The sequence below is a fragment of the Acartia tonsa genome, chromosome 11 (genome assembly GCF_053477335.1).
Source record: "Acartia tonsa isolate MP-2025a chromosome 11, ASM5347733v1, whole genome shotgun sequence".
Lineage (NCBI taxonomy): Eukaryota > Metazoa > Arthropoda > Copepoda > Calanoida > Acartiidae > Acartia > Acartia tonsa.
Genome location: NC_137270.1, coordinates 48,656,790 through 48,684,079, shown reverse-complemented (window position 1 = coordinate 48,684,079; position 27,290 = coordinate 48,656,790). Strand labels below are relative to the sequence as shown.

The following is a 27,290-nucleotide window of genomic DNA, read 5'->3' as shown; positions in this document are numbered from 1 at the left end:
ATAAATTTAAATTTCAATTATAATATCAAAGCTATTCTTTAATTTACTTTGTTACAATATCAATATACTATAATATAAAGTAGTAAGTTTTTTCTTTATATATGTCTGGGGGTGGTTTAAAGTTATTCTCAAGACTTCTCCACTTTTACTAAAGGCTAGGGGCGAAGAAACTAGTATAATATAAATAAATTAGAAGTGTATAGATAGTTTAAAGATTATGTCTTCATTATTTGGTGAATGAAGTTATAGAGGTTTTAGTATAACAGATACTCTATAATAATTGTATGTCCTTCCATTTCTAATAATGTTAAAAATATTTCAGCATATGAATCAGCCCTTTTTGTTTTTAATTTACTTAATTATCTTTCCTCTTTTCCATCCAAGCTGCACAACTTATTGTTAATATTGTCCTTTTTAAGAATATGTAAAGCTAAATGAAACAAGGGTTAAATTATTTTAACAGTAGACAACTATAAAAATAACAAAGCTTCTCTATAAAAGCAAATGTCCGACACCACCATTAAATACAAAACGTAGGGAATTAAAGGAATAAGACAATGAGCAATAAATTGATGTACATCCCAAATGATGGAACACAAAATTCCGTTATAAGCAAGGCATCTCTGTGATCAAGTCCATGAAATGTAAGTATGTCCTTAAACATTATCCTGTATCTAAGCAGAATTTTCAACAAATTTAGTTTTGACTTTTGTACATTTATATTCTGATTATTCAGTTCTGACAATATACAAGAATTAATGTTTGTTTGGCCTACCGTTTCAGAGCTTTGCTTTTTTGGATGGTGTCATACTTGTTTATATTGTCTTGTTTAAAAACAACAAAAAAATAACGGTTTGGTGTAAAAATGATTTATTTAAAAAACAAGATTGATTAATTTGTTTAGAATAGGTTTAGAATGTGTTAAACAACAAATAATAGGTACATTGTACAAAATTAATAATTTCAAAATAAATTACACAAAAAAGCTTATGTTAATGGATATAGGATATACGTGGAAATATTGACAGGTAAAAATTTTCAAAATTGAAAATAATATTTCAAAGAGGACAGTACCAAAATTTGTGTGTTCAAAAAATGGATAAGTCAATGGAAAATAATTTGTTCTATTATACTATTATTGATACTAGCAGCAACGCCCATAGAGGCATCTAGGAGTAATTTATAGATAAGAGGTGGGGGAGGGGGGAAGGGGGTTAAGTTTGATAACCCAATTTATAATTTTAGTTTTAAACGGAAATGAAAAAAAAATAGGGGTGATTTCTTTTGGGAGGGTGTGTTACCCTCCACCAAAACATATGAACCTATGAGAAGCAACATTGTAAAGGAGAATCATATCAGTTCAGCTGTTAGCGCGACCCTTTGGCACAGACACAGATCCTGATACTTTATTATAAGAATACAACATATGTTTTAATAAAAGTTATCGCAAATATATATTATACAGGTATTAAATATGACTAATAATAAATATGTATGTATGTAAATATAATATTGTTATTTTCCAAATCCACCCATACAGTTAGGACTTCTGAAAACAAAACAGTATTAGTTATAATTTGTATAACATAGAGGATTATATTATCTACTAGCAGCTACGCCCCTAGAGGCCTATAGGGGAATCAGCTGTTAACCAAAAAAAATTTAGTTTGTGGCTTTAGCTGTTTCCAAGAATATTCGAAGGGCGGCGTTTTATTTCTTTTTTTGCGGTTTTCTCTTGGGAGTGTTTTGGTACCCTCCACAAAAATGGCTATAAACCTTCCTAGGAACAATGAGAAGCTTCAATGTAAAGGTAAACCCGATCGGTTCAGAGACTAGCGAGATTCTTCGGTACAAACAAACAGACAGACATCCTGTTAAATTATTATGAGGATATGCTAGAGTAACATGATGTCTGCGTGTCTGTGCCGCTGGAACCGCTGGACCGATATGGTTCTCCTTTACAGGATAGCTCGTCATAGTTCCTGGGCAGGTCTGTAACTATTATGGGGGAGGGTACCACCACCCTCCCAAGAGAAAACTTTGGGTAGGTACTATTTTGATTTGTTGGTTTATTAAGTTTAATTTCCAAACGATTTAACAAATAGTTTCAATCTGAAGAAGGGAAAATTTTGTCTATCATCGTTGGGGTCTTACATTTTATCGTCCGACGTAAATTTTCTTATACCTTAAGTGGCCTGCCATGAAAACTTCTGGGTTCTCAAGGGATAAGACAATGGCCGACTAATTGATGTACATCCCAAATGATGGCACACAAAATTAACCTTACTGTAGATTAAAATTAGTGGTCAAACACTAAACTTGATAAAATAGGCAAAAAAACTCAGTAAAAGTCCCCAAAGTTGTTAAGGCAACGAATATGAAAACGTTATTGTAAAACTTTGGGGACTAGTGTAATAAACAGCCCATTGTCACTCCCCCCTCTCTCTGTAAATACTTACTTTTCAACTTGTCTTCCCTTCTCCCATTGTTCTGGGGTGAAGGCATTGATGGAGAGGGCGTGGACACCACTGCTTAATTCCTGAAATAAATGTCTTTAAATTATAGCCACTAGCGGCTACGCCCCCTAGAATCCTCTAGGTGCACTTAAGTTGGGAGGGGGTTAAAGTCAACCGCCCTTTCATTTTTTGATTTGAGTTTTGAAAAGAAATGTTAAAAAAATTCGGAAGGGCGGAAAGACTCTCTCCAAAATAGTTAAAAACCTTCCCTGTACCTAAAGGAAGCTTAATTCTAAAGGAAAACCATATCGGTTCAGCGGTTAGCGAGGTCCTTCTCTACAGACAAAAAAGTTACTTCTTTAGGTTTAATTATATTGATGCAATTTTGAGAGTGAAGGAAAGTCGGCACAGGGTCCACGGGATGGGGACATACAGTTATTTAACCCCTTCCTCCTCTATTGTTTTACTTAAATTCTATTATATACCTACCTAAAGTAGTAGGTATGATTTTTTGTTTGAAACTTAAGATCTCAATAACTACAGAACTGATGTATTGTTCCTTTTTAGAGAAGCTTCATATATGTCCTTAACTGGTTTTATGCCATTTTACTTTGTAGATTTAAGCCTTTGGATGGTTTAAAGCTATTTTCTGTCCCTCCTGTACCACTTTGATTACATACCCTTAGATCCTAAAGGCCCATATATGTTTTATAATTAGCGAGAAATGCCTGGCTTTCGACGATTTCCGATCTATTTTTATGAATAATCTATGTAATTTTGAAATTTTAATTAAGGAAAGAAAAAACTTTATATGTTAAATAATAGGTATTTTTACGCATTTATCAAAAAATTAATTTTCCGACTTTTTGTACTCTAAAACCGGTTTCCGGTTTTCCCTTGTTTACGTTTTATTCAACGCGCGGTTCAAATACCACATTTCGTTTCGTTCTCTACACGAGTAGACAGTGTGGTCACAACACAGTGAATTTAGTTTATAGTAATATTATATTTATATTGTTTTTGTTTGTCTTTAGATTAATTTTACTTAATTTCTCCTAGTTTTTGCTTATTAAATACTAATTTAAGTTTTCTTTGATAAAGAGGGGGGGTTAAATTAATCAATTTGTATTTTATAAAGGTTAAACCAATTCAGAAAAAGGATGTTTGAGCCACTAAATGTTGATCAGCTAAGCTATGGAGGCCTTCCTGAACATGATTACAGCCCAGAGGGACCAATTTTTGGGTAAGGAAGATAGTAAATTGTTAGCTTAGTTAGGTATTAGTGTAGGCCTTTTTGTCATCTAATACACATTTACAGTCATTTAGTCTTATAAACTCCTTATTTAAAGTGAATTTTGATAAGAGAAAAAGGATTAATTAAAAAAAAACTATTGATCAAAGCAGTTTGTGCATCTAGCAATAATATATTTTGCTGTTTTGAAGTAACACCTTGATTATTTTAGTGTAGTGAAGTAATTCCCTAATTCTTAATTTTATGGTTGAGTGGTAGATCCTTAATATCTGATTTAGTTGCTTGATCTAATTTTTATTTAAATTATTTGTATTTATTAGCATTACTTCTGCCTTTAGCGGATTTATTGTTAATAGTTCTTTTAATTTGTCTAAAAACTGACCAAGTACACTGCTTGATTCACCTACTTTACCTTATTTTTATACATACATATTTCAGGAAAACAGCTGTTATACCAACTGGTTCTTCTATAAAGCTGAATATTTTTTTGTTATTTGTTTATTAATTTGCTTACTATATTTTGTAATCTAATAATTTTTGGAATATATTTTTTAAAAAGTTATGAATTGTTTATTAATTAAATATTAGTAAATTGATTTGACCTCTTTGTTTAAAGCTACTCTATTTTACTTTGTTCTAATTCTCCTTTTGGCTTTTTTACAAAACATTTTCCCAAAAAATTAATGTCTCATCAAATCAATTGAATATATTTAATTAACATACTTTCATACTTTGTTTCAGGCACCATGACAGGTGATGATAATAATTCATCACTAGCTCTGGACATATTTAATGTGTCCAATGGTGATAATTTAAATTTAACAGGTGTTAATAGTGTCACTACAAAGCAACTAAATGATCTATTTAATGTTGATGTTGATCAATTTTTTAAATATGCTGTGACAAAGAAAAAGCGCTATGAAACAAAGCTTTCAAAGTTTGATGCTGAGAATTGTGATAGAACACAGTTATCTTTCAAGAAAGAAGAAGTTCTGGTGATTACAGATACTCTAGCTACCTTTAGGAGATTTATTGATGTAGCTGCTGGTTTGTCTGAAGATACAATAAATGAGAAATTACTTGAGCTTGATACGGAGTTTGATGCGTTGCATGGATTATATTTTATAAAATTGCAACAGTTTAATCAGAAGATTGATGCCCAACAACACCCAGAAGATTCTACGAAGGAAGAAGATGTTTCCAGCAAGGACACTGAGGAGCAGAAAGAAGGTAATAACAACCATGATGATGAAAGAGAATCCCTTGTTGATAAGGTTGTTAGTCCTATTGATAATATTTTGTTTGAAGCTGAAACACCTAATTTTTTAAAGAAGAAATCTTCTATTACTAGCAATGTAGAATTGTTGTCTACAATCTTTGAATCAAATCAAGTACAAGATGGAAATCTGGAAGCTAATAATCAACAAGCTAGTACTCCTGTCAAATCCCAATCACAGGTAAGGTTTTCAGATGTTGTCAGTCATCATACATTAAGTGATTGTCATAGTACAGAAAATAACGAGAATTCCTGGAAATTTGTTGAGCCTCTAACAAACCATATAGAGGAGATAAGCCTGGTCGAAGATCTACAGGAAATCAGTGTTATTGTATCAAAGAAGGTGACTGACGATACATCTGATGTAGAATTGTTATCTTTGGAGAAAAGACATTGTAAGGAGTTAAAAACCTTGAAGCTTAACCTGGAGAAGAAGTCGTCTAATCTGCCTGTCATATGTAATAGTGCTTTGAAAGTAGAGTCAATAAAGGCTTTTAGATGCGCAACAGAGTGGATTAGATCAGTTGAAGCAATGATTTACAAGCGTGGATTACATCTTGAATCTGATCACAAGCATGTGCCAGCCCTTGAACTTCCACCTTTCAAAGGACACAGTGATGGAAGTACGAATGTTTATGAATTCCTGTTTAACTTCAATATTGTAAGTCCAGGATTCACAGAAACAGACAAGGCTTCATATTTATTTCATAATTACCTTTCCGAAGAAGTGCAAGGTGAGTGTCGTCATGTACGAACAAATTTTTCAGCAATGAAGCAGATTCTTTTGAATAAACATGGCAATGTAAATACATTAATGTTACACAAAAGAAACCAGATAAAGAAATTGAAGCCAATTAGCATAAGATCATCCAAAGATGATAAAATAAAGTTTGTCAAATCATTTTGTGAAATACTTGATCAGCTATTGTCATTAGCTGAATTGAATCTCAAAGATTTTCCAAGCATGAGTAGCGAGATTTTCAGTTACAGCAATATAATGTCCATTAGTAAGTTGCTTCCTGATTTTATTTTCCGGTTATTCTCTTCCAAGTATATAAAGGAATGTTCAAGAAGAGAGGTTCAAGCTTTGTCAGGAGAACAGTCATTTGATATTTTAATGGACGTGTTAAAGCAATACCTAAGAGAGGTAGAGTTTACTGCTGAATTGTTTTTAGATGAAGCGGAGGAAAGATCTGAGAAAGAAAATAAAAGTAAAAGCAAAGTGAAGAGCATTTTTAATCTTACTGATGATGAAATCAGCCCAGATTCAAAGCAGAATCAAGTGAAAGAAAATAAAGAAAGAGTCTTCAATACTGAGAAGTATTATGGTGCACCTTGCATTGCACACAAGGATATTTATACAAAGGTACGCCAATGTTTATCAGGAAATTGTTCCTTGTTTTTGAACATGACTCCTAAACAGAGAGAAGAAAAGGCAGAACATAAAAGGTAGGTAAACTCTGTCTACTACATGTATGTTTCAAACGCCAGAAAAGTGATTCCTGTCTTTTTCAGAAGATTATTCCTAATGGAGTGTTCTGTAAATCCTGTTGGGATATTGGAGAGATCAAAAGTGTTCTTATGTGTTCTGATCATTCAAATTCCATCAAAGATTGTGAATCAGCATTGGTTGAATTTTTGCCTGGATATCGTAAAGGTACAAAGATTACTTTGCTCTTTGTTGGCAAAATAGAACAGATAAAAGAACCTGTATCTGTTAACCCTGTGCGTGTAAATGAAAATGCCTTTGATATTCAAAGTGGAAAGACAGTGCCTAAGTCTGACATATTGTTCAAAACAAGAGAGGATTCTGGTGTAATGGCTATATATCCAACTCAAACTTTAAACCTGAATGGAGTGAATGTTCAGGTACTCTGGGATACTGGAGCTCTTGGGGAGCTAGTTAAGAAAGATATAGCTGAAGAATTGAAGCTAACTATCTTGGATGAGAGATCACAATCTTTTACTGTTGCTGGTGGTCAAGTGGTACATACAAAGTGTCCATTATATCAAGTGACCATAGGTCCTGATGATCGTAGTGAGTTCCACACATTTCCTCTTATTGGTGTAAATAAGATTAGTGGTGACTTAGCCGAAGTTGAACTTGAACCAATTGTTGAAAGGGTAAAGAAAAAGTTGGTTAGTTTTCCAGAAGCCAAAGAGAAGTTTCCTGTGAAAGTTGGCGGCAAAGACATTGATCTTATTATTGGATCAAGACAATCTCATATATTCCCTACTAGGATTTACTGTTTAGATGATGGATTACAGATTTGGAGAAGTCCATTAAAGGATTGTTATGGTTCCAATTTGATATTTTCTGGACCCATAGAGCAAATCAAGAATGGAATAAATTTGGTTGAGAGTTTACCTACTTTTTATCAGCAGTATTACAAGACTCCCTTGTTAGCTGACAGTCTTACACCAATTGAGTTTCTATCAACAGATTTTGATGGAGAAATGACAAGCGATGATCATGAAACAGAGTATTCTGATTGTGGAACTCCAATCATGAATTTTATTTCAAATGTTTGTTTTCAATCTGTTGATATTATGAAAAAGAAACCTTGTCCTCGCAATTTACAGAAGGATCTAGATGACCATGAATCTGCTGGATGTACTGTGGATTACCGTTGTGATTCCTGTGTAATTTGTCAAGGTTGCAAGCAGTCTGATCGTTTGAGAAGAGTTTCAATTAAGGAACTTGCAGAAGAAGCTCTTATTCAAAAGAGCGTTGTAGTTGATGTTGACAAGAAGATATCTATTTGTAGTTATCCTTTTACTCAGTCCCCTGAAGCATATCTGACCAAGTTATGGGGTGGTAAAAGAGATAATTTTGATATGGCCAAAGCTGTGTTAAAAACCCAGAGGAACAAGCCAGCTGAGATACGCAAATCAGTTGTTAAATTCAATCAGGAACTATATGAGAAAGGTTTTGTAGCCCCTGTATCTGAGCTTCCTGTTGAAATTCAGAATAAGATCTTGAATTCTGATTTTCAACACGTGTTTTGCTGGAGATCTGTGCATAAACCAGATTCTCTATCCACTCCCTCACGCCTTGTCACCGACCCTACCATGTCTGGTTTCAATGATATAATTGCAAAGGGAACAAATTGTCTGACAAGTTTATTTCAAAACATTATCAACTGGAGAAGCAATAAATTTGCGTTTTGCAGCGATATTGCAAAAATGTTCAACAGTGTTCATTTGACAGAAGATATGTATAGATTCAGTTTGTATTTGTTTAGTTCCAGTTTAGATCCATCTGAAGATATTGACCTATGGGTGAATCTAAGACTTATGTATGGTGTAAAAAGTGCATCAAATCAAGCTACATGTGCTTTGCAAAAAACAGCTGATATAAAGAAGGAGAAGTTACCACTAGCACACAAAGTGGTGACAAAATACACATACATGGATGATTCCTCTGATTCAACTTCCACTAAACCTTTATTGGATAAAACTATCAATGAGCTGACTGAACTTTTGCCATATGGAGGATTCAAATTAAAGTGTGTTGCAAAGAGTGGAGAAGATCCTCCTGAAGGTACGTCTGCTGATGGTGTGTCTACTTCTTTTGCTGGTTATAGTTGGAAATGCAAAGAGGATAAAATGAAGCTTAAAGCTCAGAAAATCAATTTTTCAGTTAAAAGACGAGGTCTTAAGAAGCCTAATATCAAACCTGTAGTTACTGAAGCTGATGTGGAGGATCTTGTCAAGGACATTGTTTTAACAAGGAGGAATTTGATGGGCAAGATTTTAGAGTGCTTTGATGTGATTGGTATTTTTGAGCCAATCAAGGTTAAGTTGAAGATTGATCTGCATAAGTTGACTGGAGTTGATTATGATGATCCTGTTGTTGGAAATGTCAGGGATCAATGGATTGATAATCTGAAACTAATGCATGGATTTCGACAGTTGGAATGTCCAAGATCTGTCGTTCACCAAGATGCTATAGATGCAGATGACCTAGAGCTTATTTGTTGCTCTGATGCTGCTACAACAATGGCAGGTGTAGGGATTTATGTAAGATCAAGATTGCCTGATGGATCATTCAGTGTCAAGTTGTTAACAGCTAGAAGCAAGACTAGCTGGGGAAGCATACCGAGAAACGAATTAGTTTCTTGTTTGCTAATGGCTGAGACTGCATTTACAGTGTGTAAAGTTTTAGCAGATCGTGTCAAGAGGATAATATTCATAACCGATTCGGTTATCGCATTATGTTGGATTAGTAATGAATCCTTACGTTTGAAGCAATTTTGTTTTGCTCGAGTGAGACAGATTCATCGTTTAGTTGGAAAAGAAAACTTCTTTTTGATTGCTGGAGAAAAGAATCCTGCTGATCTTCTTACTCGTGGACACGCTACCTTAGATGATGTTTCTGAGGGTTCTGTTTGGCAAGATGGTGAATCGTGAATATGCCAATTCGTTCCTATGCAGATGTATGTGCTGATTTGACACCTGAGGTTAGTTCAGATCTAGAAAAGGAAGTACATCCAACTATTCCAGCTATTTATCAAGCTATAGTTGTAGATGATGATGATATTTTTGATGACTGTATGTGTATCAATGAGTTAGATTTTGCTGGAGATGATATGTCAGTCCATGTGGGAAAAGAAGTTCCTCAACATTCTGATGTACCTGCTATTCTATTAGTTAGTCCTTCCATTGCAATTCAAAAGGCTGAAGCTGAAGCTCCTACTGATAATATTGCAGTTAACTCTCTGAACCAGTTATCTAATTCAGATGATTACAACAGATATCCTGTTGATTTTGTAAAGTTTGGTTTTAAGAAAGCTTTTCTTATACTTTCTTTTGTCATGAAATTCATATCGAAATTGAAACACAGATGGCACAAACAAAAGGAAGTAGCAGCTGACTGTGATATTTGCTCAGTTGAGAATATGATTGGTGGAAGAGATTTTGGTAAGATGTCATCAAAATTTCAAGGTGTTTCTTGTAAAGTTTACTGTTCACCTTTGGATTTCTTTTTAGCGTGGAGATTGATTTGCAAGATTAGTACTATAGAAGTCAAAGAACATTTCAAGAATCAACCTTCTAAGTTGGACAAGTATCAGGAAAAGGATGGAATTTTGTATAGTGCTGGCAGACTTGCTTTACCTGATATTCGTGTCGAGACAGATCCAATGATGCATGATCTTAATTTCAATCAGCCTGTTTTTCTTAATTCCAGTGTTATTACCTACTCTTTGATCATGTATATCCACTGGGAAGAGGAATCTTATGCTCATGCTGGTGTTGAGAGAACTATGAACTTTTTGCTGAAGTTAGTACATGTACAGAATGTACGGAAGATTGTAAAGTTCATTCGTGAATCTTGCACTCGTTGTAGATATCTCCTGAAACGACATTTTTTGCCTCTCTCTTGCAATCAAGCAGCCTTTAGTCTGCTTAGAGCTCCACCATTTTTTAGTACAATGTGTGATATTGCGGGAAATTATCGAGCTTATGATAGCATCAAGAAAAGAGTTACCAAACCAGCCTATTTCCTGATAATGGTTTGTATGACTACTGGTTTAACAATGATTGGTGTTTTAGAGGATCTTTCAACTAAATCGATCATTTTAGCGATTGGTCGTACAGCTTCTCGTGTTGGTTGGCCAAAATATCTACTATTGGACAATCAGACAAGCTTCAAGACATTACAAGATGCTGAGGTGTGTTTTACAGATCTTTCTGATAAGCTCTGGGAGAAACAGAAGCTGATAATTGATTTTTCAACTCCGCATGCTCATGCAGAGCATGGAAGAGCAGAGGCGAAGGTCAAGATAATGAAAGAATTTTTAGAGAAGAGTGGTTCCCTATGTCAAAGACACACTTATATAGAATGGGAGAGCATTGCTTTAAATATTAGTTCAATCATCAACGGTTTACCAATATGTACCAACAGTGATGATACTGCTAATACTGTGGGTGAGTTAAATCTCATCACACCGAATCTCTTCCTTCTTGGAAGGAATAATGCTCGTGCACCTGAAAGATTTGTGACTTTTGAAACCAATCCTGGCAAAGCATTGAAGGAATTGGCAAATACCAACCAACAATTGCTAAACCTATTAGGCAATTATATTCATAGGTTTATACCTGGAAAGAAGTATTCTGATGTTCATCCACCTGAAGTTGGAGATGTTGTTCTTCTACTGTTAAAGGAAGCTGAACGATCCAGGAATAAAGTGTACAAGTATGGTAGAGTTATCAAACTCAATGTTGATGGTAGAATCAACAAGGTTCTAGTTGAATACAGGAATGCTGATGAGGTTGTCATGAGGCAAGTTGAACGCAACATCAAGGATCTTGTTTTGATACTTGGATGTGAGGAAATTGGATTCAATACCTTAGAGCACTATCTTGCTTCTTGGGTTCAGCAAAAACACCTCTGATTTTTGTATTCAAGTCACTTGAGTTTTATTTTTTATTCATTACATTGAAAATATTTTGATTTTTATATTTTGAATTATTTCATGGGATCCATGAGAATCAATTTCTTTAAAGTAAGATTAGATGTATCTTACAAAAGTTTGGTTATTCTCCTTGTATTCTAAGTATATTATGTTTTATTATTTGTATTGTAGAGAAGATTGGTCTAACTAATTTTAATGGTCTTTAGCCTAATTACTAACAAATTTTAATGGCCTTTAGCCTAATTACTAACATATGTTTATGGTCTTTAGCCTAAATACTAACGAGGTGATGGGTAAACCAATCTTTTAGTGGCCTTTAGCTGCATATATGTGGCCTTTAGCCGCGTATATTAATATTTTGTATTTATATGTTTATTGTATTCAATGCTTTAGCGTTGATATTTTGTATGTTCTATGTATTGCAGAATTGAGATGTACCAACATTTGTAGATACAGGTTTGTACTGGTCATTTCATATTGATTCACATATGGTTCTAAGTTCCATTTTTCATTCTCTTAATGAGATTAATTTTTCTATACAAATATTTCTTAAACTTTTGATTTCAGGAGTGTAAACAAACAGGGACGACACCTTAGATTGAAATCCCAAGTGGATAGATGCCACGGTTTTGTAAATCCAGATTCTTACAAAAAGTATCAAAACTATTCATTGGATGAAGTGTTGTCGATTAAAAACAAACAGGTTGTTGTGAATGCTGTATGTAAGTTCCCAATTACTGTGGAGGAGATAAGACGAGTTGCTACACCTGGTCGTTTTTTGAATGATACAGCTGTTGCTGCGGCAATGCTTCAAATAAACCCACTAATTGATCACAATCCATCTATTCTACGCTATTTGACAGTTGATTTGGATCTCCATTCTGTGGATGATGTTATATCAAGATATGGCGATGAATATCTACGTTCAATCCGTGGTAAAGATATAATTCTTGTTCCAATCAATGAGAATAAACACTATACTCTTGCTGCCATAAGATTGGATTGTTCATATATTGAGCTTTATAACTCCTACTGGTACAAGACTCCTGTTGCCAGTGATAAGTTTAAGCAGGTTAAAGATGTTATTGAGCGCTTGTGTGGTGTCAGTTTAAAAACAATCATCAAAACAGATCTTCCATGCCAGTATGATGGTGAAAGTTGCGGAGTATATACCATCTTGTTTGCTGAACACTGTATTGCTGGTCGTGATCTTGATGGCATTAATGATCAAGATATTGGAGCCTTCAGGCAAGAGATAGCTACACTTCTTTTGACAAAATTAGTTAAGTGTAGTTTTAGTACTAACTTCAGAGAGTCTGCTATTGAGAACACTGATGAGAACACTGCTTCTGTTGATGATCACAATATGGAAATAGATCCAAATGAAGAAACAAACGCTGATGTAGTAGGTCTTTCTGTAATTCAGAAGCTTGGATCTTTGTCCGTAGCTCACCATAATCCAAAGATTAATCCATCTTTCATGGAGGCTGTACGACTTTCTGCTGTTACCTCTAAACCATTCCGTGGTTACAATCAACAGAATGATCTAATCACATACAACACCCGAGGTTTGTGGTCTAATATGCTATCCGTCACAGAGATGATCAATCATTTCTCTCCAGGTAATCCTAGAGAAGGAAGAAACATTCTGAAAGCCAAATTATCAGAAAATCCTGCTATACTGAGGTATTGGCTACCTAGAATGAACAGGGGTAATGCTGCCTATAATATTTACCAATTTAGCTTTGATTCAGATGGTAACTATAAGTTGATAAAAAGTTTGTACAAGAAGTTTGGTATGATTCCACCTGTTAATCACGTCAAACGTTCAAGGACTAAGCAGAACAGATCTAATGTCTTCAGCCAGGTACTTTATTTTTTTGGTGGCGAGTGTTTTATAATTAGCGAGAAATGCCTGGCTTTCGACGATTTCCGATCTATTTTTATGAATAATCTATGTAATTTTGAAATTTTAATTAAGGAAAGAAAAAACTTTATATGTTAAATAATAGGTATTTTTACGCATTTATCAAAAAATTAATTTTCCGACTTTTTGTACTCTAAAACCGGTTTCCGGTTTTCCCTTGTTTACGTTTTATTCAACGCGCGGTTCAAATACCACATTTCGTTTCGTTCTCTACACGAGTAGACAGTGTGGTCACAACACAGTGAATTTAGTTTATAGTAATATTATATTTAAATTGTTTTTGTTTGTCTTTAGATTAATTTTACTTAATTTCTCCTAGTTTTTGCTTATTAAATACTAATTTAAGTTTTCTTTGATAAAGAGGGGGGGTTAAATTAATCAATTTGTATTTTATAAAGGTTAAACCAATTCAGAAAAAGGATGTTTGAGCCACTAAATGTTGATCAGCTAAGCTATGGAGGCCTTCCTGAACATGATTACAGCCCAGAGGGACCAATTTTTGGGTAAGGAAGATAGTAAATTGTTAGCTTAGTTAGGTATTAGTGTAGGCCTTTTTGTCATCTAATACACATTTACAGTCATTTAGTCTTATAAACTCCTTATTTAAAGTGAATTTTGATAAGAGAAAAAGGATTAATTAAAAAAAAACTATTGATCAAAGCAGTTTGTGCATCTAGCAATAATATATTTTGCTGTTTTGAAGTAACACCTTGATTATTTTAGTGTAGTGAAGTAATTCCCTAATTCTTAATTTTATGGTTGAGTGGTAGATCCTTAATATCTGATTTAGTTGCTTGATCTAATTTTTATTTAAATTATTTGTATTTATTAGCATTACTTCTGCCTTTAGCGGATTTATTGTTAATAGTTCTTTTAATTTGTCTAAAAACTGACCAAGTACACTGCTTGATTCACCTACTTTACCTTATTTTTATACATACATATTTCAGGAAAACAGCTGTTATACCAACTGGTTCTTCTATAAAGCTGAATATTTTTTTGTTATTTGTTTATTAATTTGCTTACTATATTTTGTAATCTAATAATTTTTGGAATATATTTTTTAAAAAGTTATGAATTGTTTATTAATTAAATATTAGTAAATTGATTTGACCTCTTTGTTTAAAGCTACTCTATTTTACTTTGTTCTAATTCTCCTTTTGGCTTTTTTACAAAACAATATACTAGTATTTAATAGAAATACAAACCTCTTTAAGAACTTCATTAACAAGTCTGTGCCTGGCCAAAGGTTTCTTGTCTTGAAAGCTCTCACTTACAACAACTACCTACATGAAAAAATACTAATAGGGGCAGGGGTTTATATTCAGCACAAGTTGGATTTTTTTCCCCTGCTGCAAAATTATTGTTCCGTAGGTATGTTTTAATTTCTCATAATTTCTACATTTTTCCCCCCCCCTCCCCAACATCATATTTTTAATTTTTTTACCCCCCTCTTTAGCAGGGTCAATTTTGCAGAATATACACCTCTGAAAAATGGATATTTGCATGAAGTGGATTAAACAAGTTTGATTGCAAGCTTAAGTTAAAAGAATACCATCTTACATATATCATTTTGTAAAAATCTCTATTCCTTACCTTAAAATGTGTTTCCGAATTCTTGGGCACAGAATGCATGTAAGATTCATTTATAATTTGAAGATGGACAGGAGAAAATATTTGGGTTAATTTCTTTTCTATAGTTCCAGCTAGAGGTCCTGAATAATAGAGTTATTATTCTAGATAGTTTCTGAATAATAGAGTTATTATTCTAGATAGTTTCTATAGTTCTAGCTAGAGAGGTCCTAAATAATAGAGTTATTATTCTAGATAGTTTATATAGTTCCAGCTAGAGAGTTCCTGAATAATAGAGTTATTATTCTAGATAGTTTCTATAGTTCTAGCTAAAGGTCCTGAATAATAGAGTTATTATTCTAGATAGTTTCTATAGTTCTAGCTAAAGGTCCTGAATAATAGAGTTATTATTCTAGATAGTTTATATAGTTCCAGCTAGAGAGTTCCTGAATAATAGAGTTATTATTCTAGATAGTTTCTATAGTTCCAGCTATAGGTCCTGAATAATAGAGTTATTATTCTAGATAGTTTCTATAGTTCTAGCTAGAGGTCCTGAATAATAGAGTTAATATTCTAGATAGTTTCTATAGTTCCAGATAGAGAGGTCCTGAATAATAAAGTTATCATTCTAGATAGTTTCTATAGTTCTAGCTAGAGAGGTCCTGAATAAGATTATTATTCTAGATAGTTTCTATAGTTCTAGCTAGATGTCCTGAATAATAGAGTTATTATTCTAGATAGTTTCTATAGTTCCAGATAGAGAGGTCCTGAATAATAGAGTTATTATTCTAGATAGTTTCTATAGTTCTAGCTAGAAGGTCCTGAATAATAGAGTTATTATTCTAGATAGTTTCTATATTTCTAGCTAGAGAGGTCCTGAATAATAGAGTTATTATTCTAGATAGTTTCTATAGTTCTAGCTAGAGATGTCCTGAATAATAGAGTTATTATTCTAGATAGTTTCTATAGTTCTAGCTATAGGTCCTGAATAAAAGAGTTATTATTCTAGATAGTTTCTATAGTTCTAGCTAGAGATGTCCTGAATAATAGAGTTATTATTCTAGATAGTTTCTGTAGTTCTAGCTAGAGAGGTCCTGAATAATAGAGTTATTATTCTAGATAGTTTCTATAGTTCTATTCTAGCTAGAGAGGTCCTGAATAATAGTTATTATTCTAGATAGTTTCTATAGTTCTAGCTAGATGTCCTGAATAATAGTTATTATTCTAGATAGTTTCTATAGTTCCAGCTAGAGAGGTCCTGAATAATAGAGTTATTATTCTAGATAGTTTCTATAGTTCTAGCTAGAGAGGTCCTGAATAATAGAGTTATTATTCTAGATAGTTTCTATAGTTCTAGCTAGAGAGGTCCTGAATAATAGAGTTATTATTCTAGATAGTTTCTATAGTTCTAGCTAGAGAGGTCCTGAATAATAGAGTTATTATTCTAGATAGTTTCTATAGTTCTAGCTAGATGTCCTGAATAATAGTTATTATTCTAGATAGTTTCTATAGTTCCAGCTAGAGAGGTCCTGAATAATAGAGTTATTATTCTAGATAGTTTCTATAGTTCTAGCTAGAGAGGTCCTGAATAATAGAGTTATTATTCTAGATAGTTTCTATAGTTCTAGCTAGATGTCCTGAATAATAGTTATTATTCTAGATAGTTTCTATAGTTCTAGCTAGAGAGGTTCTCTTTCCAGTGGAGCTTTTATAGGTCCTGAGATAGTTTTAGGCTATTTTATTTCTAATAATAAGTCTCGGTATGGTTTTTGGCTATTTTATATCCTTTCTATATGCTTTTTACGACATTTGCCCAAAAAGGATGCCCAAAACCCTTTTGGGCAATTGGGCGGCCCGTTATCGAAAAAATGCCCAATATGACAACCCTGATAACAACAACGAAACTAATTCGAAACTCAACTTATTGAACCAACCAATCAAAAATTAATAGTCCCAAAAGGCGAGAGTGAAAGAACAAGAGAAAGTTATTATAAAACTTTGGGGACTAGTGTGATACACAGCCTTTTGTTTCCTCCTTCCCTGCTTCCTATTATATAGTGATAGGATATGGAAAGAAAATACTTTTTTGTGGGAAAGCACCGATTTAATACATTCCAAAAAATGATATAAAATAGCCTTAAAAGGTCCTATGGCATATCATGTTTCTCTAAGGAGAAATCAATCGGTTCAGTGGTAAGATCTTAAACAGAAAAAAAATAATAGTACTAGCTGCTACGACCCTAGAGGTCGTTTTGGGCACTTTAATTGTGGAGAGGGAAATCGAACCCTGCACCTTTTCAATTTTAGTTTAAAAAGTTAAAAAATATTTTTTTATGGAGCTGAAATCCTTTGTGAGGAGGATGGTTAAACCCTCCCCCCCCCAAAAAAAAAAAAAAACAGTTTAAAACCATACCTTGGCCTATGGAAGCTATTTTGTAAATGAGAACCATATCAGTTAAACAGTTAGCGAGATCCTTTGGTAGACAGACATCCTGTTATTTACATAGAAAATCATGATATACAAAAATAATACCTACCAACAAATCCCGACATTTTTCTTACTGATATTTTTATCATAAGTATTTTGAAGAAAAAAAATATCTGAAAATAATAAAATAAGAAATCAACAAATACATAAAAATGCTAAAATATATTTTTATCAAATCTGTTAAGTTTTACAATTTTAATTTTTATAAATGTGTACAATTTTTTTTTGAAAATATGAATTGGTGCAAAATTACAAATCAAAAAGTGCAGTTACTCTATTTTTAGGGTTTAAACGTACGTCTGTCTGACCGAGAAAGTTTAATAGATTGCTTTGATCTCAATGTTTAAAAAGTACATTGCTCTTTTATAATTCGAACAGACAAGCTAGGTACCTAATAATGTTTATATAGCAATGTATATAGACTATACGTGGATATTATGACAGGGGAAAACTCACTATCAATTCAGTTTGCTGACACGGATGTCACTCATTGGCCAGTTCGTTCATCTAATAGGAGGGGAGGGGTTATGGTAAAGGGGGTGTATGTGGGGTTTCGTTATTTTAGCCCGGTACAAGTTCTACTATTTTAGAGAACATTTAAATCTGGTGCAACATCCATGTTATAATATATCCATTTATATGAACATTTTCCCCTAAATATTAATAGCTTCTTATTGCTACGCTACACATAATCATTATTATTCTTGATTAAAACCCATTAACATCCCATACAGAGAGTGCAGCTAATCTAGAATTTACTAACAATCTTTAATTTTAAGTACTTCATTTATAAAGTCAAGGGCATTTTGGTGGTTTTCTATTAGGGATCTTAAGGGATAAGACAAGATTTAAAACCAGTTTTGTTAACCCTTAGGAAGTTGCCGAAGTCCCGGGCTAACAAAACTGGTATTGATTTTAGGATTTTTATTTAATATTAGCAAATAAAAAATTGTCTGTAATACGGTGCTATACATGATTTTTCAGTATGACTGAGAACTGGTTCTAATCCAGCGGATTTTAATCAGTTTCGAAGCCATACTGGAAAAAATCTAACTTAAATTGATAAAAATTAATAAAAACCCGCTTAAAGACCTAGAATTTCACCATTATACAAATAACATTATAAAACATTAGATATATTTTTTTAGGAATATATTTTTATACATAAGCATTTAAATATCTTAAAATTGCCACTATTATCATTACCAAAAATATATAAAATTTCGACAATTCACATTAAAAATCACATAAAAATTGATATTATCATCATAGACTACATATTAGATAGAAAACACACTGGGACGTTTACAAATCATGGAAGGACAATTATAGAAAGGTCACTCTTGGTAAGTTAATTTAAATCACAAAAGAAATTGATTGATTGATTGCGAAAAATCCGCGTAGCATCTTATAAAAACTTTTAAAAATCCACTAAAATTTTAGAAATTATTTATTTTTACAATTGTTTAAATATAAAGTTACAAATTTTTGCTTAAAAATGCTTTTAACTTTTTATATATCTTAAATACTGGTCTTCTAAGTTAAGGCGTGATTTTCTATTCCCTATTTAAAAAATGCGCATTGATTGATTTGAAATTAAATTGTCTAAAAGGCAATAAAACAGAGATCTAAAGGGATAAGACAATGGCAGATAAATTGATGTACATATCCAATAATGATACACAAAATTACCATTTTGTAGATTAAAATTAGTTGTTGAAACTTTGAAAACTCAACTAAAAGAAGTTAAGAACCAACCAATCAAAATTTTCTATCCGTGACTGAAAAGCAATCAATCAATAGCGCAATTGCCTAGTGGGAGGGTTTTGCTTCAGCTGAAGTAGAAGACCGCGCATGCGCGACACATCCTTTGTGTTGCGCGTATTCTTGGCGCTAAAATCACACTGCTTGGCCACGCGCTCCCACTCGGTGCCCGGCTTGATGGAGTTCACCTACAAATAGTTATTTCTCGCATTGTATTATAAACAGCTCTCCGCGGATATAAAATGTACAATTATTTGATTAAAACCAGTTTTACCCAGAGATGCCGAAGGCATATGTTAAAAAAAACTGGTTTTAATCTTATGATAGTACATTCAAAGAAAACTGGATATAATACGATGCTAGACATAAGTTTAGGTATGGATGAGAAACGGTTCTAATCCACCGTATATTAATTGGTTTCGAATGAATACGAGAAACTTTCACTTAGTTCCGTAAATTTGGGTATTGAATTATTACCAAAAGCTTAATTATATCCAAATGAATATATAAAGGGTGTTTAAAAAAAAACCAATCGCTCACAATTTGAACCATTATAAGTACTTCAAATCTTGGAGATAGACCCCATAACGTTTAAAGTTTTTGATGGGGCATGTAAAAACCTTTCTTTAGACACCTTAAACAGGATTCTACCTCAATCCTAGCCGATTTGGGATAAAAAAGGCAGACCCAGCCAACATTGAGGCATGGCGGCTCTGTTTAAATCTAGTTCTTGATGTTTGTCAGGTCTTTCTTTTTGATGCCAAATTGGCTAGGATTATGTTAGAAACCTTGTTAAGGTGTCTAGAGAAACGTCTTTACATGCCCAATCAAAAACTCCAAACATTATGGGGTCTATCTACAAGATTTCAAGTACTTAAGACGGTTTGTTCTTTTTTTAAAGAGACAAATTTGTCTTAATTTTATTATAAAATATGCACTTTCGGCGTAGGGCAAATTTCTCTGTAAGGGCTAGGTTTCGAGCTCTAGTGCTCTGGAAGGGTGAGTAGATTTTAAATTCAATATTGTTTTATTATTGTCATTGCTTGGGCATGAATTGTACTATTTTTTATTAGTTTTGGACTAAAACTGTAAGGTTTATAGTGAAAAAAGTGAAGCGATTGGTTTTTATTTAAACACCCTTTAATATACGAAATGGTCCATAATAAAGAACAGCTTGACTTAAGAGCATTTGACTACAACCAAACACCCAACTTTACGGAATTACATAAAAAAATATGATTTATTCTGTCAAGTTGAGAGTTGAATTGTAGTCAAACGCTCCCATTAAGTCAAAGTTTTTTAAAATTTATAACTAAATGAATATCTAATCAATTCAATAATAATCTATCTATTAAAATGTTATATATTTGACTATCAAGTAATCAATTATGATATTAAATTCAAATATTAAAGTCTTTTACCTATCAATTTATCTATGAAATTTTTAACCATTAATCTTTGAAGTGTATCAATCTATCCGTCTTTAATTCATTCTATTATCTTGTTTTTAACTACCTATCTATCTTAGGCTAGCTTTAAAAAAAGAATCCTCACTCATCCCCCTTCCCCAAAATATCTCTTTTTTTTCAATCCAAACATATTTAATTGGACTATAAATCAGGGTTCATAAGGGATAAGACAATGGATGATGAACAAATTTCCTCTTATTTAGAATACAATTATTGGTTGAAAACTTTTAACCCAGCTAGATTACACCAACTAAAAGTAAGGTATTTATGAAAACAAACTAGAGGACATGTTCAAAAACAAATAGTCCCCGAAATTTTATAAAAACGTGTTTTTAATCGTTGGCTTAATAACTTTGGAACTTTAGTGAATTTTGATTAGGTAGATGATCAAACGTTACGACTTCTAATCTTATGCTACAGAAGGGGTAATTTTATGCATCATTATTGCGGATGTAGATTAATTTAACGGCCATTGTCTTATCCCTTTAGATCCCTGCTCATTATGGATGACTAACCTCGGCAACAACAGTTTCTTCCTCGTTTCTGTTTGTATCCTTCGTCTTCTGTAGCTGCTCCTCATACCTCTTATACCTTAATATTAGGGATACAGTTTCTGTTTGTATCCTTTGTCTTCTGTAGCTGCTCCTCATACCTCTTATACCTTAATATTAGGGATACAGTTTCTGTTTGTATCCTTTGTCTTCTGTAGCTGCTCCTCATACCTCTTATACCTTAATATTAGGGATACAGTTTCTGTTTGTATCCTTCGTCTTCTGGAGCTGCTCCTCATACCTCTTATACCTTAATATTAGGGATACAGTTTCTGTTTGTATCCTTTGTTTTCTGTAGCTGCTCCTCTCACCTCTTATACCTTAATATTAGGGATACAGTTTCTGTTTGTATCCTTTGTTTTCTGTAGCTGCTCCTCTCACCTCTTATACCTTAATATTAGGGATACAGTTTCTGTTTGTATCCTTTGTCTTCTGTAGCTGCTCCTCATACCTCTTATACCTTAATATTAGGGATACAGTTTCTTTTTGTATCCTTTGTCTTCTGTAGCTGCTCCTCATACCTCTTATACCTTAATATTAGGGATACAGTTTCTGTTTGTATCCTTTGTCTTCTGTAGCTGCTCCTCATACCTCTTATACCTTAATATTAGGGATACAGTTTCTGTTTGTATCCTTTGTCTTCTGTAGCTGCTCCTCATACCTCTTATACCATAATATTAGGGATACAGTTTCTGTTTGTATCCTTTGTCTTCTGTAGCTGCTCCTCATACCTCTTATACCTTAATATTAGGGATACAGTTTCTGTTTGTTTCCTTTGTCTTCTGTAGCTGCTCCTCATACCTCTTATACCTTAATATTAGGGATACAGTTTCTGTTTGTATCCTTTGTCTTCTGTAGCTGCTCCTCATACCTCTTATACCTTAATATTAGGGATACAGTTTCTGTTTGTATCCTTCGTCTTCTGGAGCTGCTCCTCATACCTCTTATACCTTAATATTAGGGATACAGTTTCTGTTTGTATCCTTCGTCTTTTGTAGCTGCTCCTCATACCTCTTATACCTTAATATTAGGGATACAGTTTCTGTTTGTATCCTTTGTTTTCTGTAGCTGCTCCTCTCACCTCTTATACCTTAATATTAGGGATACAGTTTCTGTTTGTATCCTTTGTCTTCTGTAGCTGCTCCTCATACCTCTTATACCTTAATATTAGGGATACAGTTTCTTTTTGTATCCTTTGTCTTCTGTAGCTGCTCCTCATACCTCTTATACCTTAATATTAGGGATACAGTTTCTGTTTGTATCCTTTGTCTTCTGTAGCTGCTCCTCATACCTCTTATACCTTAATATTAGGGATACAGTTTCTGTTTGTATCCTTTGTCTTCTGTAGCTGCTCCTCATACCTCTTATACCTTAATATTAGGGATACAGTTTCTGTTTGTATCCTTTGTCTTCTGTAGCTGCTCCTCATACCTCTTATACCTTAATATTAGGGATACAGTTTCTGTTTGTATCCTTCGTCTTCTGGAGCTGCTCCTCATACCTCTTATACCTTAATATTAGGGATACAGTTTCTGTTTGTATCCTTTGTTTTCTGTAGCTGCTCCTCTCACCTCTTATACCTTAATATTAGGGATACAGTTTCTTTTTGTATCCTTTGTCTTCTGTAGCTGCTCCTCATACCTCTTATACCTTGTAATATATGGACATCCTCTGTTATTGTTACAGAGTTGCAACGCTTTCAACTAAGTGTACCTAACTGTCACAGAAATCATCAGGCCTGGTTTGAAATCAATAGGACAATTCTAATATTTATGAAATCTATTCGTTTTTACACACTGACCCTAAATAAGGAGAAGCTTTGCTTTTAATAACAACTTAACTGCAGACTTTTAAGGCCTAATTGCTAACCGCTGAACCGATATGGTTCTCCTTAACAGTGAAGCTTCTTATAGGTCCATGGAAGGTTTTAAACTATTTTGGGGAGAGAATCTCCACCAACTGAAGAGATATAGCCCATAGAACCCCCATCCTCCACCAAACTTTTTTCATTTAAACCTAAAATAAAGGGTCTACTATACTCCCTCCCCATTATCTAAGGTGTCCCTAAGGCCTCTAGAGGCGTAACCCCTCGAAAATGTATTAAAATTAGATGTTCTTACCAATCCTCCAGCTCCTTCTTGGCTTGTTTCTTCAACTCTTCCTTGTTCTTCTCCTCGTTCTAATAACATAAATAAAATAACAGGATGTCTGTCTGTTTGTACCGAAGGATCTCGCTAACCGCCGAGTTTATAACTATTTTTGGGGAGGGTATAACATTAGAGTAAAACACTAGAGGGAGAAAGGGTTAAATAACTGTATCTCCCCATCGCAACCACCTTGTACAAAATTTCTATTAGGTCATTGAAAATCAACCAATGGTGTCGCTTATATTAACACAGGCAAGTTGCAAAAATAATTTAGAAGCAGACGAAAAAGGTCATTGAAAAAGGAAGGGAGGTAGTTGTCTGTATATATATACAATATACATCTATACTATAGATCTGTTGGTATAACAAGATTTAAAAGAAAGATCACCAATGGAAAAATACTTTATATAAATAAAAATTCAAAGTACCCCTAGAGGCTTCTATGGCTCAAGCCGCTAGTTAAAGTAGTAAGATTTTAGTCTGTGGCGTAAGATATCGATAACTACTGAACCGATTGAAATATTAATTCAAGAAATCTTCACATAGATACTGGGTTAATTTTAAGCTATTTTTTCTGTCCATCCCTTCCTCTTCGAGATGCTAGGGGCGCATAAAAACCCTCTAAAGTTTCACTTTAAGGTTTAAAAAGTTAAAAGTCCCATGTTTATAAATTTATTACCAGTATAAATTACATTCCAGAGATAGTGAGAACAATGGGCTGTTTATTACACTAGTCCCGAAAGGTTTATAATAACGTTATCTTATTCGTTGGCTTTTGTGAATTTTGATTGGTTGATTTATCAATTTGAGTGTTGAAGCGTTTCAACCACTAATTGTAATTTACAGAAGGGGTAATTTTGTACATTATCATAAGTAGTGATGGCAATCCGTCGAATTTTTGGGCCGGATTCGGATTCTTAAAGAATCCATCAAAAAAAGTGGCGGATTCTTGCGGATTCCGGATTCTTAATTTTGGCAGATTCCGGATTCGGATTCCAGATTCTAGCAATATTTTAAAAGGATTTTTAAAAAAATAAGTGCTACATATGTCCTAAAAATCAATAATCAATAATCAATAATTCACTTCCGAGAATCGAACCAGATTTTAAAATATATTATATATACAGAGTGACCACTCAAAATTTACATATATAGTACATTTATAGTACATAAAAATTTTTATATAGTACCATATAGTACACAAAATTTAAACTAATATAGTACCAGATAGTACCTATATATCTTATTAAATAAAGTAGTCAGGGTTTTATGTCTGAAGCTTAAGATCTCATTAACTACTGAACAATTGGGTTAGCAATTTTAGGTAAGCTTCACTGAGGTCATATGTAGGTTTTGGGCTATTTAATTTTCAGAATTCAGGAATATACATACTGGTCATATAGTGGTTTTAAGCAATTTTTGTGGGGTTGGTAAATTCTAACCCCCTCAAAAAAAAAGAAAATGATATCCCCCACTAAATTTTTTCTTGTAAGTAAAAAGTAATTGCTGAACCAATTGGGCTCTACTCTTCAGAGAATATTTGTACTGTTCATGTGGTGGTTTTAAGCACAGTGTGGGGCGAAGCCGCAGAGAAAAAACAAACAAATAAACGAGATAGGAAATCCCCCTAAACCCCCCTCCCCCTCCAAAAAAAAAAAAAATTTCACCCAAAAAAGGGATATTCCTAGTAATTTTAAACAAAAATAGTTTTCCTTAAAACTGAGGACTTTTTTAAATGAAATAATAAGGTTTCTGTGAAATGATGAGGGAGCATTAAACAATTTTTTTAATTGGTGGAAGAACCGAACACTAGAAGACTTTTTTTCAAATAAGTCCTAAAAATGGACATTTATTGCGTAATTAAAGGGACTGTGAACGAGAAAATTTCTCATCAGATTATCAAATTATGTCCAGGAATGGGGAAAAATTTCCGGACTATATAAATGTGCGGTTACTTGTCTTTAATTCCTTCTATAGCTAACACTAACATAGTTCTCTATTTTTCACAAGAGTTAAGCTGACTTTTAACACAATCCTTGCTTTAAACCAATGTATAGTTACTTATAAATTGATAAAATAAGCAATATTTTTTATTGAATACCAAATACAATAACAAAGCTAGGAACAGGTTTTTTTATTAGTATCCAAGTAACTTTAGGTGGCCCACCTTTAATTAAAAATTTGTAAATAATAAAGGTGCAATATTTATTTATAAACAGTCTGATAAAAGTGTAAACTAATTCTCCAAAGTGGGTTATTTATTGTCCAACACAATAAAAAGGGATATTATTATTTTAAATAACCTCTGAGATTCAACCTTTTGCAGACAGTGGGTGTTAATAGGACGTTTTTGGTTGATCAGTGTAGTGAAATGTGCTTAGAAAATGTTAAGATTTGATAATCAGATGAGAAATTTTTATGTCCACACTCCCTTTAAAGATGTCGCACATAAAGGAATTAATTAAAATTTATAGTGAGGATCTAAACCTATACATTTCACCGACTCAGAATTACCAATTTTTTACCGTGAACTGCAGTAGATCCGAAAAAACTCAAGACGCTAATTTTAGCCTACCAATTAAGAATCCGGAATCCGCTAGGGTGGTGCGGGGATAATGCGGTCGGGGGGTACAATTCCGGTCAATCGACCAACTTTTTTAAAACCGTTTTTTACCGGTGTTCTAAACGTTTGCGAGAGATCTTCAGAAAAGCAAAGTTGTAGTTTATTGCCTATACTTTCATTTCTTACAAATTTTTGTCAGATCACTCCTTCTATGATTTTTTTGCCCTCAAAAAGTTGCAAAAAATTTGCAAAAAAAAATTTCAAAATAGGCCATGTTCAACCTAAAATTGTGAAAAAATGGTAAGTCCTAGCGACCTCAGGGTTTTTGTAAATGAAAGATATGGCCTTCATCTATCGTTTGCAATTGGAGGCGTTGTTCCAACTTGATTTTTTCATAATTTTTTTTTTCGTCTAAACAAAATGGGGATATTCCGGTCACTCTTTTTACTTTTTTTTTATTACTGTATTTATAACTGTATAATACCCTAATGTTTTATTTAGGTGATCTGGAAGCATAAACAACCTAAATGCATGACCTAAGCTTTAATCATTGCCTTGCCTGTTGTGTGATGTACATTACTAGTCATTTTACTGCTTGTATTATGTCATGTTTTGTTGCCTAAGCTTTTGAATTTGTAAAGACATTAAAAATTTTTCAGACACATTTTTATAGTAATGGGAAGAGTATATCACCCAAAGGAACGCGTTAAATATTTGCCTGAAGATGTATCAGCTGCATTGGCTCATGTAAGAAGGGGTATGTCTATTAGAAAGACAGCTAGAAGATTTAAAATTCCATATGAAACCCTTGCATCTTTTTCGTATAAGAGGGTGTTCGCGATTTTAGCGCGGTTTGGATTTTTTATGACAAATCGGCTAGGATTAAGCTAGAAAGGTGTTTAAGGTGTCTATAAAAAGCTCTTTGCATGTCCTAAAAAAAACTCCCCAGGATATGGGTTCTATCTCCAAGATTTAGAGTACATATTCAAGATTTTGCATTTTCAAAATTCCTGTTGCATTAAATGTGTTGAAATATTAGAGTTAGACCCCATATCATTTCGAGTTAATTGTCAGGCATGTAATTTTGCATCTTTAGACACCTTGTAGGTCAATCCTAGCCAATTTGAGACAAGAAAAATGTATCAAAAACTGCTGTCAAAACTGGCAGGATTTTTAAAATTAAAAATTTTGGGGAAAAAATCACTTTTTTTCAAGAAATTCCAAGACCTGCGAATCAGAAATTGCCTCTAATTTATGTAGGTATAAAGCTTAAAAAAACCTAATCATATAATAAAAAGTATGATTTTTTTTTAAAAGTTTGCATGAAAAAAATTGATGTTTTTTTTTGCGATTTGACCGACTTTTTTCAGATGGGGAAAATGTGGTAAAAAAATTGTCTGATCTGC

General features: G+C 33.3%; 2 protein-coding genes across 12 annotated transcripts in view; both read right to left on the bottom strand.

Annotated features, from left to right (window-relative positions):
• Positions 1-1,429: 1,429 nt before the first annotated feature.
• Positions 1,430-17,500, bottom strand: LOC145332846 (bolA-like protein DDB_G0274169). Its single transcript, XM_080177931.1, has 5 exons — positions 17,440-17,500; positions 14,927-15,045; positions 14,539-14,616; positions 2,460-2,539; positions 1,430-1,549 (listed from the first exon to the last, which is right to left on the bottom strand). The coding sequence occupies exons 1-5, from the start codon at positions 17,477-17,479 to the stop codon at positions 1,516-1,518; spliced, it is 351 nt and encodes a 116-aa protein (XP_080034057.1). The 5' UTR covers positions 17,480-17,500; the 3' UTR covers positions 1,430-1,515.
• A 2-nt stretch (positions 17,501-17,502) lies between these two features.
• LOC145332841 (clathrin light chain-like) overlaps positions 17,503-27,290 on the bottom strand; it is a 27,354-nt gene continuing 17,566 nt past the window's right edge. For 4 of the 11 annotated variants that reach the window (XM_080177906.1, XM_080177907.1, XM_080177908.1 and 1 more), the window contains 4 exons: positions 23,295-23,353; positions 21,139-21,214; positions 19,203-19,342; positions 17,503-18,953 (listed from right to left, as the gene is read on the bottom strand). In XM_080177906.1, the coding sequence (XP_080034032.1) occupies positions 18,947-18,953; positions 19,203-19,342; positions 21,139-21,214; positions 23,295-23,353 (282 nt within the window). In that variant the 3' untranslated portion in view covers positions 17,503-18,946. Of the gene's footprint in view, positions 18,954-19,202; positions 19,343-21,138; positions 21,215-22,423; positions 22,685-23,294; positions 23,354-27,290 lie in introns of those variants that run through there. The other 7 variants (XR_013884344.1, XR_013884346.1, XR_013884345.1 and 4 more) reach the window with 5 other exon arrangements.